This window comes from Bos grunniens, chromosome 19 (assembly GCF_055505025.1).
Source record: "Bos grunniens cultivar Pamir isolate PY7600 chromosome 19, Bosgru_T2T1.0, whole genome shotgun sequence".
In the NCBI taxonomy this organism is placed as follows: domain Eukaryota; kingdom Metazoa; phylum Chordata; class Mammalia; order Artiodactyla; family Bovidae; genus Bos; species Bos grunniens.
The window spans coordinates 15325998-15340767 of record NC_141183.1 but is presented as its reverse complement, the minus strand read 5'-3'; the positions used below and the strand labels follow the sequence as shown (position 1 = coordinate 15340767).

General features: G+C 50.8%; 2 protein-coding genes across 4 annotated transcripts in view; one reads left to right on the top strand and one right to left on the bottom strand.

Annotated features, from left to right (window-relative positions):
* DDX42 (DEAD-box helicase 42) overlaps positions 1-6716 on the top strand; it is a 35897-nt gene extending 29181 nt beyond the window's left edge. For 2 of the 3 annotated variants that reach the window (XM_086356972.1, XM_086356973.1), the window contains 5 exons: positions 813-1089; positions 1844-2070; positions 3380-3490; positions 4553-4654; positions 5093-6716. In XM_086356972.1, coding sequence (XP_086213098.1) covers positions 813-1089; positions 1844-2070; positions 3380-3490; positions 4553-4654; positions 5093-5821 — 1446 coding nt within the window. In that variant the 3' untranslated portion in view covers positions 5822-6716. The remainder of the gene's footprint in view (positions 1-812; positions 1090-1843; positions 2071-3379; positions 3491-4552; positions 4655-5092) is intronic. The other variant, XM_086356974.1, reaches the window with a different exon arrangement.
* FTSJ3 (FtsJ RNA 2'-O-methyltransferase 3) lies at positions 5894-14642 on the bottom strand. The gene is made up of 20 exons (XM_086356975.1): positions 14404-14642; positions 14122-14227; positions 13133-13179; positions 12930-13009; positions 12404-12503; positions 12117-12311; positions 11921-12036; positions 11695-11799; positions 11512-11612; positions 11200-11280; positions 10962-11108; positions 10701-10836; positions 9100-9281; positions 8824-8938; positions 8478-8740; positions 8154-8242; positions 7969-8068; positions 7695-7878; positions 7511-7605; positions 5894-7428 (listed from the first exon to the last, which is right to left on the bottom strand). The coding sequence occupies exons 1-20, from the start codon at positions 14468-14470 to the stop codon at positions 7236-7238; spliced, it is 2502 nt and encodes an 833-aa protein (XP_086213101.1). The 5' UTR covers positions 14471-14642; the 3' UTR covers positions 5894-7235.
* Between the last annotated feature and the right edge of the window lie 128 nt (positions 14643-14770).

The window sequence follows — 14770 nt, the reverse complement described above, 5'->3', positions numbered from 1 at the left end:
TACATATGCCCTATGTGGAAAATTTCTCTGAATTGTGATTAGGAAATCAAATAAGGCAACCTTGAGAATTCCTTAATATGCTTAGTACGCTAGTAAAGTTCTGTGCTGCTTCTGCTAAGTCGCTTTAGTCATGTCCAACTCTGTGCGACCCCAGAGACAGCAGCCCACTAGGCTCCCCCGTCCCTGGGATTCTCCAGGCAAGAACACTGGAGTGGGTCGCCATTTCCTTCTCCAATGCCTGAAAGTGAAAAGTGAAAGTGAAGTCGCTCAGTCATGTCCGACTCCCAGCGACCCCATGGACTGCAGCCTACCAGGCTCCTCCGTCCATGGGATTTTCCAGGCAAGAGTACTGGAGTGGGTTGCCATTGCCTTCTCCAAAAGTTCTGTGCAGTTAGCTTTTAAACATTGTCCACTTTGATTGCTGAGTGCCTTCTATGTGTGGATATGAGTTGTACTAGGACCTCTTACTCTATTGGGAATAATCTGAATAGGCATGTAGAAAAGTATTGCAGAGCATTGGGGCTTAGAGATTATCTAGGTGTATGTACACATGTTAGCGGAGGGCTTCCCAGGTGGCACACTGGTAAAGAAACTCGCCTGCCAATGCAGGAGGTGCATCAGGGGAGGTGGAGAGCACTGTGATTTGAGAAGGGATGTAAAATTTGAGTTGCACTTGACTTGCTGAAGGAAAGCCCAAGGATACGGGGATTGTTCATGGTTCTTCTAGACACAGGTGGAAAGTGTGGTGTCGAGTTCTTACTCAGGTGCCCTGTGGCACAAATGTTGCCGTCATCTTTTTCATTTCTTTTCAGGCAAATGAAGATGTGACTCAGATTGTGGAGATTCTCCATTCTGGACCTAGTAAATGGAACTGGCTCACCCGGCGTCTAGTGGAGTTTACCTCTTCAGGGAGTGTCCTCCTGTTTGTTACTAAGAAAGCCAATGCTGAAGAGCTGGCCAATAACCTTAAGCAGGAGGGTCATAATCTTGGCCTGCTCCATGGTGACATGGATCAGAGTGAAAGAAACAAGGTTATTTCAGACTTTAAGAAAAAGGACATCCCCGTCCTAGTGGCCACAGATGTTGCAGGTAGGGTATGCGTTTCCCCAGTAACCCTCGGGTCCTGTGTTGTATGGGTTGCTCTGTCTGGCTACGTAGACCTGTAACGTCTGAAGAGGCCAGTTGAAGGCACTCTGCTGGCCCGGCTGTCCACACCCCATGAGGCAGCAGCTCAGAGCACGGTGATCACAGTCTGGAACTCTGAGTACCACTTCCCACTTAGTATTCCTCTCTGAAAAAAAAGAATCCCTGCAATTGGAAGACACTTGAGGATGAAACTGTTAACACAGTTACATCGTAGGCTGTGTCCCTAAATGTAGTAGATATCTTAGTTTGATTATGTAGTTTGACATATTTCACTCAAGATCAGAAAAAAATTTTGAAGTGTGATTTTTGAGTTTGTTCTGATGAGTTTTAATAGCTACACTTAAAAACTTGGTATTTTCTCCCAGAAAGGTGATCACTTCTCAGCCTCAAGACACATTTGATGTTGGTTGTAAATTTTTTTTTTCCCCCAACATATTTCTGGTCAAGAGAGAGGCCACGGCAGGTTACTGGTAGTAGAAGATAGGTGTCACTACACACTTAGTGTACCTAGCATTGTAGAATCTATAATAGTAGCGTTCCTTCTAGAAGGGTGGCTCACGTACCTATATCTCAGCACATCAAACCATGTGCTTTGCTTAGATAAGAGGAATGTGGCTTCTTAGGAAGTAAGCATTTTGGGTGACTTTGGTGTTTTGACTTCTGATAAAGAATAAAAGAATTTGGTATTTTATTTCAGCCCGTGGTCTGGACATCCCTTCAATTAAGACTGTCATTAACTATGATGTGGCACGAGATATTGACACCCATACTCATAGGATTGGCCGCACAGGACGAGCGGGTGAGAAGGGCGTGGCCTATACCTTGCTGACACCCAAGGACAGCAATTTTGCTGGTGACCTTGTTCGGAACTTGGAAGGAGCCAATCAGCATGTTTCCAAGGAGCTCCTAGATCTGGCCATGCAGGTGAGTGGCTGGACACACTTCAGTGAAAAAACTTCAGTATGCCAGAGGCAGGTAACCTAGAAACATGACAATAAAGTTGAGCAGGTAGCACTTACAAAGCATAGATTGGTATTGTAGGACATTAAAACTCATCTGATTTGCCTTCTCATTCTCTGAGCAACATACACATTGAAAAGCTATCCTTTCTTGTGCTAAAATCTGTCCCTCAAATGTCTTCCTTCTTGCCGCATATCACACTTGTGAGCAATTTTACCATCAAAGTTACTATTCCCCTCACTGCCCTTTACCCCAGTTTTTTCTGATGGGGGCTAAAAATGTATGATGTCTTTTTTAAAAAAGCATTTCACTACTTCTCAGACCTTTGACTACACTGGTTGTTTAATCAAAACTGAGTGAGGCATTCTACTGAATTAAATCTTGAGTCATCTTGATACACACAGTTCCCAAATTGCCAATGTATTTGGGATACATGTTCTGATAGTAGAGACTTCCGTGTTTTTCAGATTCATAGGTCAGCCTGCAGGGCTGTTCACCTGTAATGCAGTTGTACTGTGGTACTACTGCCCATGCTTCCCACCCTGGGAGTAAAGGACCGGCATCTCAGGGGAGAGTAGAGTGATGGTTCCTTCCCTGTCCTGGAGAGCCAGTCCTAAACTATATTTTGTCTTTGGTGTTTTCCTACATCTCATTGTGTTTCAGGCTTCCTGTGTTGTCAGACTGATCAGCTTCTCTGGTCATCACCTTGCCACCTTTCCCTCTCCTGGGGAGCCAATCCTAACTAAGTTTCTGAACCAGATATATTTTGTTTTTGGCGTTTTTCCTACATCTCATTGTGCTTCAGGCTTCCTGTGCTCTCAGATTGATCAGCTTCTCTGATCAGCACCTTGCCACCTTTCAAGTACTTTTGACTGTAACTTGTGATAGTCAGATAAAGCTCTAAGCTCCCCCAGAGATTTTACATATAGATTGTCTGAGAAATAGAAAATAAATTCATTTTCCACGAGGAAGTTAGAAATGGCCCAGAGGAACTGCTCTGCATTTGAAGTGTGTTGTAATCATTTCCCTTCCTGGAAGCTCTGAAGGAAGAAAGGAGCAGTGAAAGGAAGCCTTAGCTAAAGGCTCCTGGCAAATCTGACAGATTAAGCTACCAAAAAGAAGCTGACCTGTGGTTCCTGCGAACAGTTCCTCCTTTGCTGCAGATACATTGGCTAAAGATTCTCCCTCCCCTTTAGTTTCCTCTTTGACTTTGTTCTCTTTCTCTGGGTGCCTCTTCCTCCCGTGACTTAACCTTGAATTGTGTTTGCTGCAGAATGCCTGGTTTCGGAAATCCCGCTTCAAAGGAGGAAAGGGGAAAAAGCTGAACATTGGTGGCGGAGGCCTGGGCTACCGGGAGCGGCCTGGCCTTGGCTCTGAGAACTCGGTAAGTGCAGACTAGAGCAATGTCCTTCAGACTGGTCCTGCGCCTTTCATGACGTTAGGACTGTTCTTATTTACCTGAGTCTCAGTTCAAAACGCTGTCATCTGCTGAGTTAAGTCAGTACAGTGCTGGTTCTTAATGTGACTTTATATTAAAGAAGTAACTGTGTGTCCTTGACTGACTAGATGTGCTCAGGAAATCAGCGTAGATTAGCATTGGTTCTCAAAGTGTGGTCCCTGGACCTGGAGCAAATGCAGTCTCATGGCCCACCCTAGACCTGGTGAATCAGATTCTGGAGGTGGGGCCTAGCAGTCTTTCTACACGCCCTCCAGCATTGGCCTGAAGCCAGAGGGTCCCTCTATAATTCAGCTGTATCTTGTAACTAAACGCACAAACAATACTACACCCTGGGAAATTGGTTCAGATACGAGAGCTGGCTTTTCTCACCAACCAAATAACAAAAGCTCCCCCTGCCTGGCTCTCATAACTTTCTTGTCACTTTGATTCTTTTTTTTTTTTTTTTTTTGTCACTTTGATTCTTAAGCCAAGGAAGAAAGATGTCAGTCTACGTGTCTGGATCACTGTAGTTAACTTGGTGTCTTGGTGAAGTGGTCTGTCCCCTTGTCACAGTGATGCTGCTGCTATGGGTCATGCAGGTGATGGTGGTAATACCGAGCACGTAGTATGTGCCCGGCCAGTTCAAGCAGCCACACGTGTTAACTCAGGCTTCACAGTCACTCAGAGTAAATGCACTGGCACACTGAGGCACCCAGGGTTACACTGTGGGAAGATTGAAGCTGAGGTTCAGACTCCTCGGGGTTTGGATGTAGAGCCTGAGCAGTTATGTATGTGCTGCACTGCCTTGTGGTCAGCTTTGGGCATAATCTGACCTCATTTCTTATTGTTAGGGTGGGTTCTCAGAAATAGATTTAATGGGTTGAAAAGCATAAAAAAATCCCACACCTATTTCAGCTCCCTCATGAGTTTCCAGCATATTGAGGCCCTTCTGTGGCAGTGGGCGTCCCTGCTTACTCTTCCTTACTCATGCGTGTGTTTATTTTTTAGGACCGAGGAAGTAACAACAACGTAATGAGCAATTATGAGGCCTACAAGCCCTCCACGGGAGCCATGGGAGACCGGCTGACGGCGATGAAAGCGGCTTTCCAGGTGTGAAATCAAGCACTGGGGGCAGTGGTGAGGGGCCCTGATCTTGCCGAGATGGTAGCTGGCCTTGTAGACTAGATGCTGGATTTCCCGAGGGCCTTCCCCCATTTTCAGTTCTGAATATCGGCTTAACTGCAGCTTACCTAGAGCTGCAGGTGTAGAGGCTGGACAAACCCCTATTGCTGGTCATCCCCTTCAGGCACGCTCAGGGCCCTCGACCTACAACAGTATCAGTGTTCCCTCCCTGCTCTAAGAAACATCAAGGTGCCAAGGCTCTTGTAATCTAGTTGAGAGTGATTGCCATTTTTCAGCTGAGACAAGTTTGGTTCTGTGTCTCTTATGCCCTGAACCGCCTCTCATCCTTCTGTACCTCCAGTTAGCTAGCTGGGCCATTAGGTTTCTTAAACTTACTGTCTCACCCACTGCTCTTGTCTCTCTTAGTCACAGTACAAGAGTCACTTTGTTGCTGCCAGTTTAAGCAACCAGAAGGCTGGAAGCTCTGCAGCTGGGGCGAGTGGATGGACTAGTGCAGGGAGCTTGAATTCAGTTCCAACTAATTCAGCCCAGCAGGGCCACAGCAGTCCTGACAGCCCCATTGCCAGCGCCACGAAGGGTATCCCAGGCTTTGGCAGTCCTGGGAACCTCAGCAGTGCCCCGGTGACCTACCCTTCTGCCGGAGCTCCAGGGGTCAACAACACAGCTTCAGGGAGTAACAGCCGAGAAGGGACTGGGGGTGGCAATGGGAAAAGAGAGCGATATACTGAGAACCGGGGTGGAAGTCGTCACAGTCATGGAGAGAGTGGCAATCGGCATGGCGATAGCCCACGGCATGGAGATGGGGGTCGCCATGGAGATGGGGGTCGCCACGGAGATGGATACCGCTACCCAGAGAGCAGCAGCCGTCACACCGATAGCCGCCGTCATGCTGATGGTCATCCTCATGGAGAGAACAGGCATGGAGGGGGCGGAGGCCGACACGGGGAGAGCCGGGGTGCCAATGACGGTCGGAATGGTGAAAGCAGGAAGGAAAGTTGTAATCGTGAAAGCAAGATGGACCCCAAGGTGGACAGCCCCAAGGTGGACAAGATGGACAGCAAGACAGATAAGACTCCTGATGGTTTTGCTGTCCCCGAGCCGCCCAAGCGCAAGAAAAGTCGGTGGGACAGTTAGAGGGTATGTGCTGAAGTGTGAAATCAGTTGTCTTTAATTTTATTTTTAGATTTGGTAACTAGGTGTCTCAGGGCTGGGTTGGGGCCCAAGGTATAAGGACCCTGGGCCCTTAGTGGACAGCTGGAGTTTGGAGACGTGACCCATTCACCTAGGGAACGTTTCAGGTATTTTCTTGGGAAGCTGCTTTCGTCTTAGAAGAAGCCAGAGTCGGCAGCTTCTTTTGGCTCTGGGTGAGTGTCACGAGGGTCAGTTGAGGATACCTTGGGAGAAGGGGCCTTACAGGGCACAAAACTCACTCTAGGTTTATATTGTATGTAGTGCATATTTTTTACTAAAGTGTCACCTTAAAAACATCAACAAGTTTTTCTGTGGCCAGGCAGTCCTCATTTGAGGCTGGATTGATGGTGTAGATCAGTCATTGGAGGTGTTGGGATGTGCACGGAAGCGCTTCCAATCCTCTGCAGGGGAGGTGGGGGGAGGGGAGGGGCCTGATGCTACATGAGAGTTGACGCTCAGGTTTCCCAGCCAGCTTAGTGTCCAGCCCTGAGGCAGGAAGCAGCAGCCTGCCAGACCCAGAGTCCCTGCAGCTGAGGGGTAAAGACGATCCTGGAAACAGGACTGCTCTGGGCCTAAACTGTTGCTAAATTTAAAATGAAAAAAAAAAAAAAAAAAAACCCAACAACAGCTTTTAAAGTGTCTTCTATTTCATTGTATTTTTTTTAACTTGCCACAATGGTAGAAAAATCTTTTGCTGAAATGATTTTGATGATTTTTGTTCTATCTTGTTTATAAAAGGAAAAGAAATATACATACTTCAAATTTTGTGACTTTGTGAAGGTTTCTTTAAGATGTGCATTCCTTTCTGCTTGCTCTAGTAAATGTTTTACTACTGGGACCTGTGGATTGCTTGTCATTTCTACTTCACCATGAGCTGGAACATAGAAATACGATTAGCACAGTGCACAGGGGTGCGAACACCCAAGTGTTGGATCTGTCACGTTCCCAGGAACTGAACTGTCAGACATCTATCCTGGTTTTATTCAGATGATAACGGGGGAAGACTCGAGAGAACCACTTGCCCAGGCACAGGCTGCAGTGGCTGCCACTGTGGTATGGGGCTTCCCTTATGATTTAACGGTGGTGAGACTTCTTGCCCAGTGCCCGACGTCCTTCACAGAAGGGTTGTGGGCTCTGATAGCGCCAACGGCATTTTTAGTGGGGCTCTGATGGGAGCCCTTTCTTCCAGTCAGTATGATGCCCCCCTCACTGCCCAGGACCACTAGAGTGCAGGTAGCTGGAACCTGTCTTTTCAAAGACTGAGGCAGGCAAGGGCAGGGCTGGCACCAAGGAGGCCGGAAGGGGCACTGAACCCCTCCTCGTCCTCACAGTCCCGCAGAGGCCCTAGCGGCCCCGCTCACTTCCGCTTGTGCTTTTTCTTCTGCTCCTTCCTCTGCTGTGCTCTTTGGTCCTTCTTCATCCTCGAATCCACCACCTTGAAGTGACCTCTGACCCCAGCTGGCCGGCGCACTTTGCGGCCCACACCTTTTTTGGCTACCACATAGGTGACCTGGCGTTTCTCTTTTCCAAGCCCGGCCTTCCTGTAGAGACTGTAAGCGGAAGACACAGGTTAGAGGCTTCCTGCCGCTCCCTGATTCCGTGTACCTTTGTGGGTGACCCCCGGCCCCTCACCTTCGAAGCTGTGCCACTTTCTCCCGTTCTGAGATGTCCACCGTGTTAACCACAGCTTCTGCCTTCTTCTTAGTCTGCTCCAGCTTCTTGAGCATCTGTCGGGGGACCTCACAGTCAGGCCAGCCTCTTCTCCTACCCCTGCCCAGCCCAGCCCACCCAGCATCTCAGGTAGCCCCAAGCTCACCCTCCGTTTCTTTCTGGCCTTGGCCTCGGCCACTTTCTTGATGGGCCGTGCATTGATTTCCCGCCAGCGTTTCCGGTAGTGTTCCACTTCCTTCTTATCGACAGGCAACTGTCGTATCCTGTGCTGCTTTTCCTCCTGCACAAACCAGTCTGGAAGCTCCCCCTCGTCCTCATTGAACGTGTACCTAGGTGGAGAGAACACCAGATCAGATTTCACAGAAACCAGCCCTGCCACGCCCTGCCCAGGTCGATTCTCATGACTTCTGGCCCCTCACCGGCTGAAGGAGTCGTCTATGAGGTCCCTCTTGGCTTTTTTGGAAGAAGCAATAAGTGCACCTAGAGCAAGGCCTTCAGGGTCCAGGATCCGATGCTTCACTAGGGAGGGAAGCAGAGGTCACAGCTCCACCCCAATACCCACACCTCCGGCGGCCTTCCCTCCCACTCAGTGCCGCGCTCTCACCGGGGTCCTCGATAGGCACCACCTCAAACCCATCGTCGTCCTCTGACTTAGGCCCACGGCCGCGCTTCTTCCCGCGCTGTGATTTCCAGCTGTGCAAGAGGGGAAGGACGTGCACCCATGTCCCACCATACCCCACGCCACCCAGACCCAACCCTAGTTCTTAATTAAAACTGCCTGGGGAACTTCCAGAAACCTTGCCCTCAGGCTGTACTGCAGATCACTTAAACCAGAACCATCTGTATTTAGCTCTCCATCTCCAGCTCCCAGACGATGGGCCAGAACCACTGCTGCTCTTTGAGCCCTCCCGTCAGCCGCCACACTCACCTCTCCTCGTCCTCGCTGCTGCTGTCACTGTCGGAGCTGCCATCGCGCTCCTCCTCTCCAGGCCCAGGGGCGACCTCTGACCCCTTAGGAGCCCCCACCTCCTTAGGGGCCTCACCCTGGCATGGGGGAGGCTTGCTTTTGGTCTCCTCATTGGAAGGCAGTGGCGGTGGCTGCTGCCCCTCGCGACGGCTCTCAAACAACAGCTGGGCCTGACTGATCTCCAGGGCCTCGTCGGCGTCATCCTCAATCCCACTGAAGCCGTCCTGCGATGGGGGAATCGTCAGGCACCCCCTCTCTCTCGGGGAATGCCAGCCCTGGTCTGTCTCGGCCCCTAGCCTCTGCTTACCTTGGAGAACCACAGGCTGGCCTGTTCTTCCTGCAGCACCGCCTTTTCCTCCAATGGTACCAACAGTGGATTCTCTTCCTCCTCTTTATCATCTTCCGCTTCAGCAAATCGTACACTGTAGTCCCAAGGTCAGTGGGTGCGTCAATGCCCTGGAGGGCTTGCTGCCCCCCACTCCCACTGGGGACTTGAGCTGAGGGTGCCCTATAGACACCTCTGCAGACACACACACACACACACACTCACTCACTCACTCACACTCACTCACTCACTCCTTACCACTTTCGGTCCTTTAGACTCTGAGGTTCTTTGACTCCTGCCAGCTCCTCTGGATCCAGGTCACTACCCAGAGATGCGTCGTCGTCATCCTCACCATCTGATACATAGATGTCATCTCGTGGCAGGTCGGACAAAAACGCGTCTGCAGCACTCATGTCCCCCTGTGTTACCTCCTCTAACAACTGAGGAGCGACAGAAACAGAGGTCAAGGGCACGACAAGGAACACACTGCTGTAGCCCTTCCGGTTCACCATCTTAGTCTCAGCAACGTTAGAAAACACACTGTGGCAAGTACATTACCTCCTTTTATAGACAGGGAGGTGACGGGGTTAACTGTTTAAAACACCCCATCCTAGGCCACACCACTCAGCATTCTCTTCTTCAATTACTGGAAGGAACAGGTTTATGGAAAAGCACCCCATGGCCTAACTGGTGCCAAACTTTAAAATGTTTTAAAATCACTGGTTTTCGAATTACTCAGAAGGCACCTTATCACTGGAGAATGTCTACAACTGTTGTTTCCGTTGAATAAAGGAGCCCAGCAACATACATCTAACAGGAAGAACTGTTTCACTTATAAACCACTTGTCAACTCCAAAATCTGTTCTCATGGCAAAGACAGCTACTATTTCCTGACTTACACACCAGCAATCACATCTAACCATCTTTGTTTATTCCTTCCTAGCACCCTAGTAGGTGGTTTCTGTTAATATCTTTTACAGATGAGGAGAGAGGCAAAGCATGCGAAAGGCATGGTCCGCTCCAGGACCAGCATGCTCTCTGGCTCCAGTATGATGTGACCCAGCTGTTACCTTTCCACACAAGACCCACAGAAGCTCATTTTATTTGTGATGCTGCTTTTACCAGAAAAAGCAGGCTCTCTAGCATTCAGCAGAAAGCACCGTCCAACAGCCCAGTGCAGCCAGGCGCTGACTTGGTCCCAGTGAACTGAGCAACACTGTGCCCGCCTCCCCGAGGCAGACCCCCGAGCATACGCGCTGGAAACCCAGGAACCCTGGCTGCATCACTTATCACCTAATCTGGCAACAAGAGCCTTGTGGTTCTGATACTCTAGTTCTACAAGGACAAATAAATCTACATCACACTCACAAAGCTTCCTCAGTTCAGTTCAGTCGCTCAGTCGTGTCCAACTCTTTGCGACCCCATGAATTGCAGCACGCCAGGCCTCCCTGTCCATCACCAACTCCTGGAGTTCACTCAGACTCATGTCCATTGAGTCAGTGATGCCATCCAGCCATCTCATCCTCTGTCGTCCCCTTCTCCTCCTGCCCCCAATCCCTCCCAGCATCAGAGTCTTTTCCAATGAGTCAACTCTTCGCATGAGGTGGCCAAAGTACTGGAGTTTCAGCTTTAGCATCACAAAGCTTCCTACTCTACCATTATTTTAGGTGTACGTCTCCTCCTGGTCTTTGAAATACAAGGCTCTTGTTTTTTCCCAGCCTCCCCTCACCAAGTCATTTATGGGCGAAGACAGCAGCCACGAGCCATTCAGCGTACCAAACCAAAGGCCTCCAGGGCGCCCACCTCTAAACACCCACACAGGTCCTGCCATCTCCTGCGTGGGCCCCACTCCACCTCACCTGGTGACCCCGGATGGTACGCAGGGAGAACATGCCAGTCTCCCCCTCGTCTGCGATAGAAACCCCGGGAAGATCCATCTTCAGCTCCACGCGCTCCCGCTGCTTCCTCTGCTCACGCAGCAGCTTCTTCTTCTTCCTGAGGGGCAGGGTTGAAGAGTTACAGCTGCCCAGTTCTGGAGATTCCCCAGCCAGGCCTTCACACTCTTCCGGATCTTTACCCACCAAGGGACTCGGCCGTGGTGGTCCCCCAGCTCCCCTCACCTCTTTAATTCTGCCACCTCCTGGGCCTTCATCTCCGCCAGAGTCCGGTTCAGCTGTTCCTCCTCCTCCTCCTCCTGAGATGGCTGTGGCCCAGTCCTGGCTGTGGCCTCCTCCTCCTCTCCTTCCTCTTCCTCCCCAGAGCTGAGGCTGACACAAGTGTCCCAGGAGCTGATTATCTCCACAGACGCCTCCCGCCAACACCTGCTCAGCACCTGCCCTGGCTTAGCTCCCTCCTCACCTGATGTCCAGTGCCTTTGCTTGCTCCTTCAGCTTCTTGGCCACGTATCGCCGAAGCTTCGTTCTCCAGTTCAGTAGGGACCTGCCCCAGAAATACCATTCCTGACCCTACTGTCGCCGTCCCAACCTCCTCCTGGTTTAGGTCCATACCCCAAACCTCACGTGTGAGCCACATAAGTCCGAGGACTCAGGCCCCGACCCCACATCTCCAGCACAGCAGCATCCTGTTCCCCAAGATCCAGCGTCATGTCCCTCCCAGGCCTCCCCGCTGCCCTCGGGGCTCCCAGAACTTCTGCCCACCCCCAGCGTGAACCTGAGCTCCTTGCGCCCCAGCACTTTGATGTCCTGACAGCACACCCGAATGTCCTCGGTGGTGGCTGGATGCTGTGCCAGCTCTTCGTCGTCTAGTGAGATCTGTTTTGGGGGGAGAAGAACAGGGAGATGCTCAGGCCCTGTTTCCGGGGCTCCCCCACAGCCCTCAAGTCTGGGGACTCACTTCACTGGCTTTGGAGAGGAAGTCAACAGGGTTGGCAGCTCGGAGGAAATCAGTGATGGAGGTTCGATGATAGAGAGTAAGGTCACCCTCAGCGTAGCCTTCAGCCTTAAGAAGGGATATAACGAAGGTTGAGCAGTCAGTCCCTTCTGGGCTGTCTGTAGGACCCACCAGGCCCAGCCTCCCCCATGTTCCATGACCTGAGAGTGGGCCCACTCCCTTAACACACCTTTGGCTTCTTCTTAGTCACCAATTCTGTAACAGTCTTGGCCTGAACTTCAACTTCCTTGAATGCAAACTTGGGGTCAAAGAATTTACTGTCAACCTTGTCAGGAGCCAGGAAACCTAAGATAATAGGATTCATAAGCAAGTGTGCTTTGGTAGGTAGGAGACTGAATCAAGAGAACAAATGAAGTTACACCCACCTTGGCAGACTACAAAGATCTCCGCAGATTCATGACGAGAGGCTTGGGGCTTGGTGGCCTGGACACGGCGGAAGAGCTGCTGGAAGATCCACAGTAAGGGCTGATAGTCCCGGGAACGGAAAACCTTTGTGATGAAGCAGCCACCACGGCCCAGAAAGTCACAAGCCAAACGCAGAGCCATCAGCGTCAAATGGGCTATGGGACAGAGATGGTAAGCTGAGGACCTCCGCAGCCTGAGAGGGCATGCCCCCCTCCACCCTCATCTCCACGTCCTCTGACCCCGGCACCTTGTGAGTAAGCATCATGGGCCCAGCTAGCCCCGACGTTGGGGGCCCCATCATTGAGCACAACATCAACCTTCCAGGTTTTCAGCTCCTTCCTCAGGGCCTACAGAGAAGGAAGAGATTACTGTAACTGAAATACAGACATGGCTGTGAACAGAATCACTGGTTCAGCCATCTGTCCACCCAATCATTTGTTGAGTGCCCGCCACAGGCCAATTCCTGTGCCGTGGACAGGGGATACAACGATAAGCAAACCTATCTGTCCTCGTGGAGCTTAGTCTATAGAAAACCTGCTGGAAAGGATTTCATGGAAATCTCTGCACTTCCTCTAACTCCAAAGACCTCTTTCGTGAATAAACAAAGGCTGGATGGACACAGTGTCTTTGGGCCTTGTCAGAGAGAGAATCTGTGGACACTGCTTAGGGCATGGTAAACAGGAAAAACGTGCCTTCAGGGGATCAGGGTGGGAAGAGGGATGGATGCAGATGTCTACTTATAAAAAGAATGGGACAAAGAAGGTTCCTATTACCTGCCTACAGCGTTCTGTTGTGATGTCCTCCTGGAGGGTCACCACATTGGGAAGAGGCTTGATTGGGACCAGATCCACTCCTGGAAGAAAAGAGGGCAGAGGATTCCAAAAGGCTGCCTCAAGCAGGGAGGAAGGAAATGCAGAACCATAGTGTGTCACTCTCCCACCCCCTGGCACACCTAAGAGAGCCACCGGTCACTCACCCACAATAAGGCTGGATACAGGCATAAACTTGGCAGCCACTTGCAGCCTATAAAAGAGAAGTAAAGATTAAAATACCCTCGACCACCTCTCCCTCTCCCTTGACAATCTGATCTCCCACCCCTAGTGTTGGGAGTCTCTGGGACCTGGGACCTTTTGCTGAGTGTTTGCAGTTGAACAAACAACTCCTCAAGTAATAAAATACAAACCACAAGTGACTAAAAATAACTGTATGCATGCCCAGCTGGGGTAAATTTTGGACAAGATACAAAAGACAAAAAACAAACAAATCCACTGCCACTTATGAAGAGCTAGAGCAAAAGCAGGGTCCTGCACTTGCCCCTGACACTCACCATCACCAAAGGGGTGAGCAAACCACCTAAGCGACTCCTAAGGCTGGGCTCCTAGATACACAGCAACCCTCACCCCATATAAAGAATCAGCTCATACCCCTCCGGGAGCTAGCAACCAAGGGAACGTGTTACTCGTTCTCATGCCCTCCTGCTGCAGCAGGGGCCCCAATAAAGCTTTGCCTGAATTTCCTGTCTGGCCCCTAATCAATTTCTACTGATTGGGGAACGCAAAGAACCCTGGTCTGGGAAAGATTGAAGGCAGAAGGGGACGACAGAAGATGAGATAGTTGGATGGCATCACCAACTCGATGGACATGAGTCTGAGCAAGCTCCAGGAGTTGGTGATGGACAGGGTGGACAGGGAGGCCAGGGAGGCCAGGTGTGCAGAAGTCCATGGGGTCGCAAAGAGTCGGACACGACTGAGCAACTGAATGGACCTGAAGAACGCTGGTCAGTACCAGTCAAACGTATGTACACGTTCTAAATCCTCCCTCCTGAAGCTTACAGTTCTGGGGTGTACAGAAATTTGAGGCTGGTATTACTGTATCCCTCCCGCCCCTCAACGCAATTCTCAGTCATCCAAGGCTGGAACCCAGAAAGTTTCCATAAGGAGCGTCAGGTGCCAAGGTGTTACCCACCATCCACCCGGTGCAGCGCACAGGTCCAGCAATGCTCGGGCTTTTTGCAGAAATTGAAAGCGGCGATTCAGCTGGATCAGCTTGAAAGCAGAGCGGGACCGGTAACCTGGAGGCGGCGACAAAATACTGTAACAAGGTCCGCGAAGCGCTTTCCCAACGGGATTTCTGCGGCCTCCCGACCCACTACCCCTTCTGCGGAAAAGAAACTCAATATTCGGAAAGTGGGGCGAACCGACCAAGGTCGGTGGCTCGCCCGCTCTGACAGCACGAACCCTGACTCACCGGTCTCCTTCGCCAAGTGATAGAACTTGTCCCGCCGGCTCTTTCCGACTTTGCTCTTTTTGCCCATGGTGTAACGTGGAGGCACCACTCAATCGGGAGAGAAAGCAGAAGTTGGAACGTCTCTTCCCGGAGCACTAGATTCCGCTTTCCGTTTTCCACTCGCCGTCGCGGAGACACTCAGAGTCTTACTCGACACCACTCACCGGCAGCCAGCACCGTTTTCTCCACCCTGGAGAGACACATGTGGGCAGCATACGTACTTCCGCTTCCGCTTGCGTCCCTCGCGTCCCGGCTCCAAGTTTTCCGCCATTTAGAGCGTGGCCACAAACCTTATTCTCTGTAATCCTTCCCCAGGTTTTACATGTTG

Excerpts from the sequence above, each read along its gene's own strand:
- FTSJ3 (XM_086356975.1), bottom strand. The coding sequence starts at position 14,470 with ATGGGCAAAAAGAGCAAAGTCGGAAAGAGCCGGCGGGACAAGTTCTAT. Across the intron at positions 13,010-13,132 it reads TGTATCCAGCCTTATTGTGG|GAGTGGATCTGGTCCCAATC; the intron begins GTGAGTGACCGG and ends CTTTTCTTCCAG. Across the intron at positions 9,282-10,700 it reads GTACCATCCGGGGTCACCAG|TTGTTAGAGGAGGTAACACA; the intron begins GTGAGGTGGAGT and ends GTCGCTCCTCAG.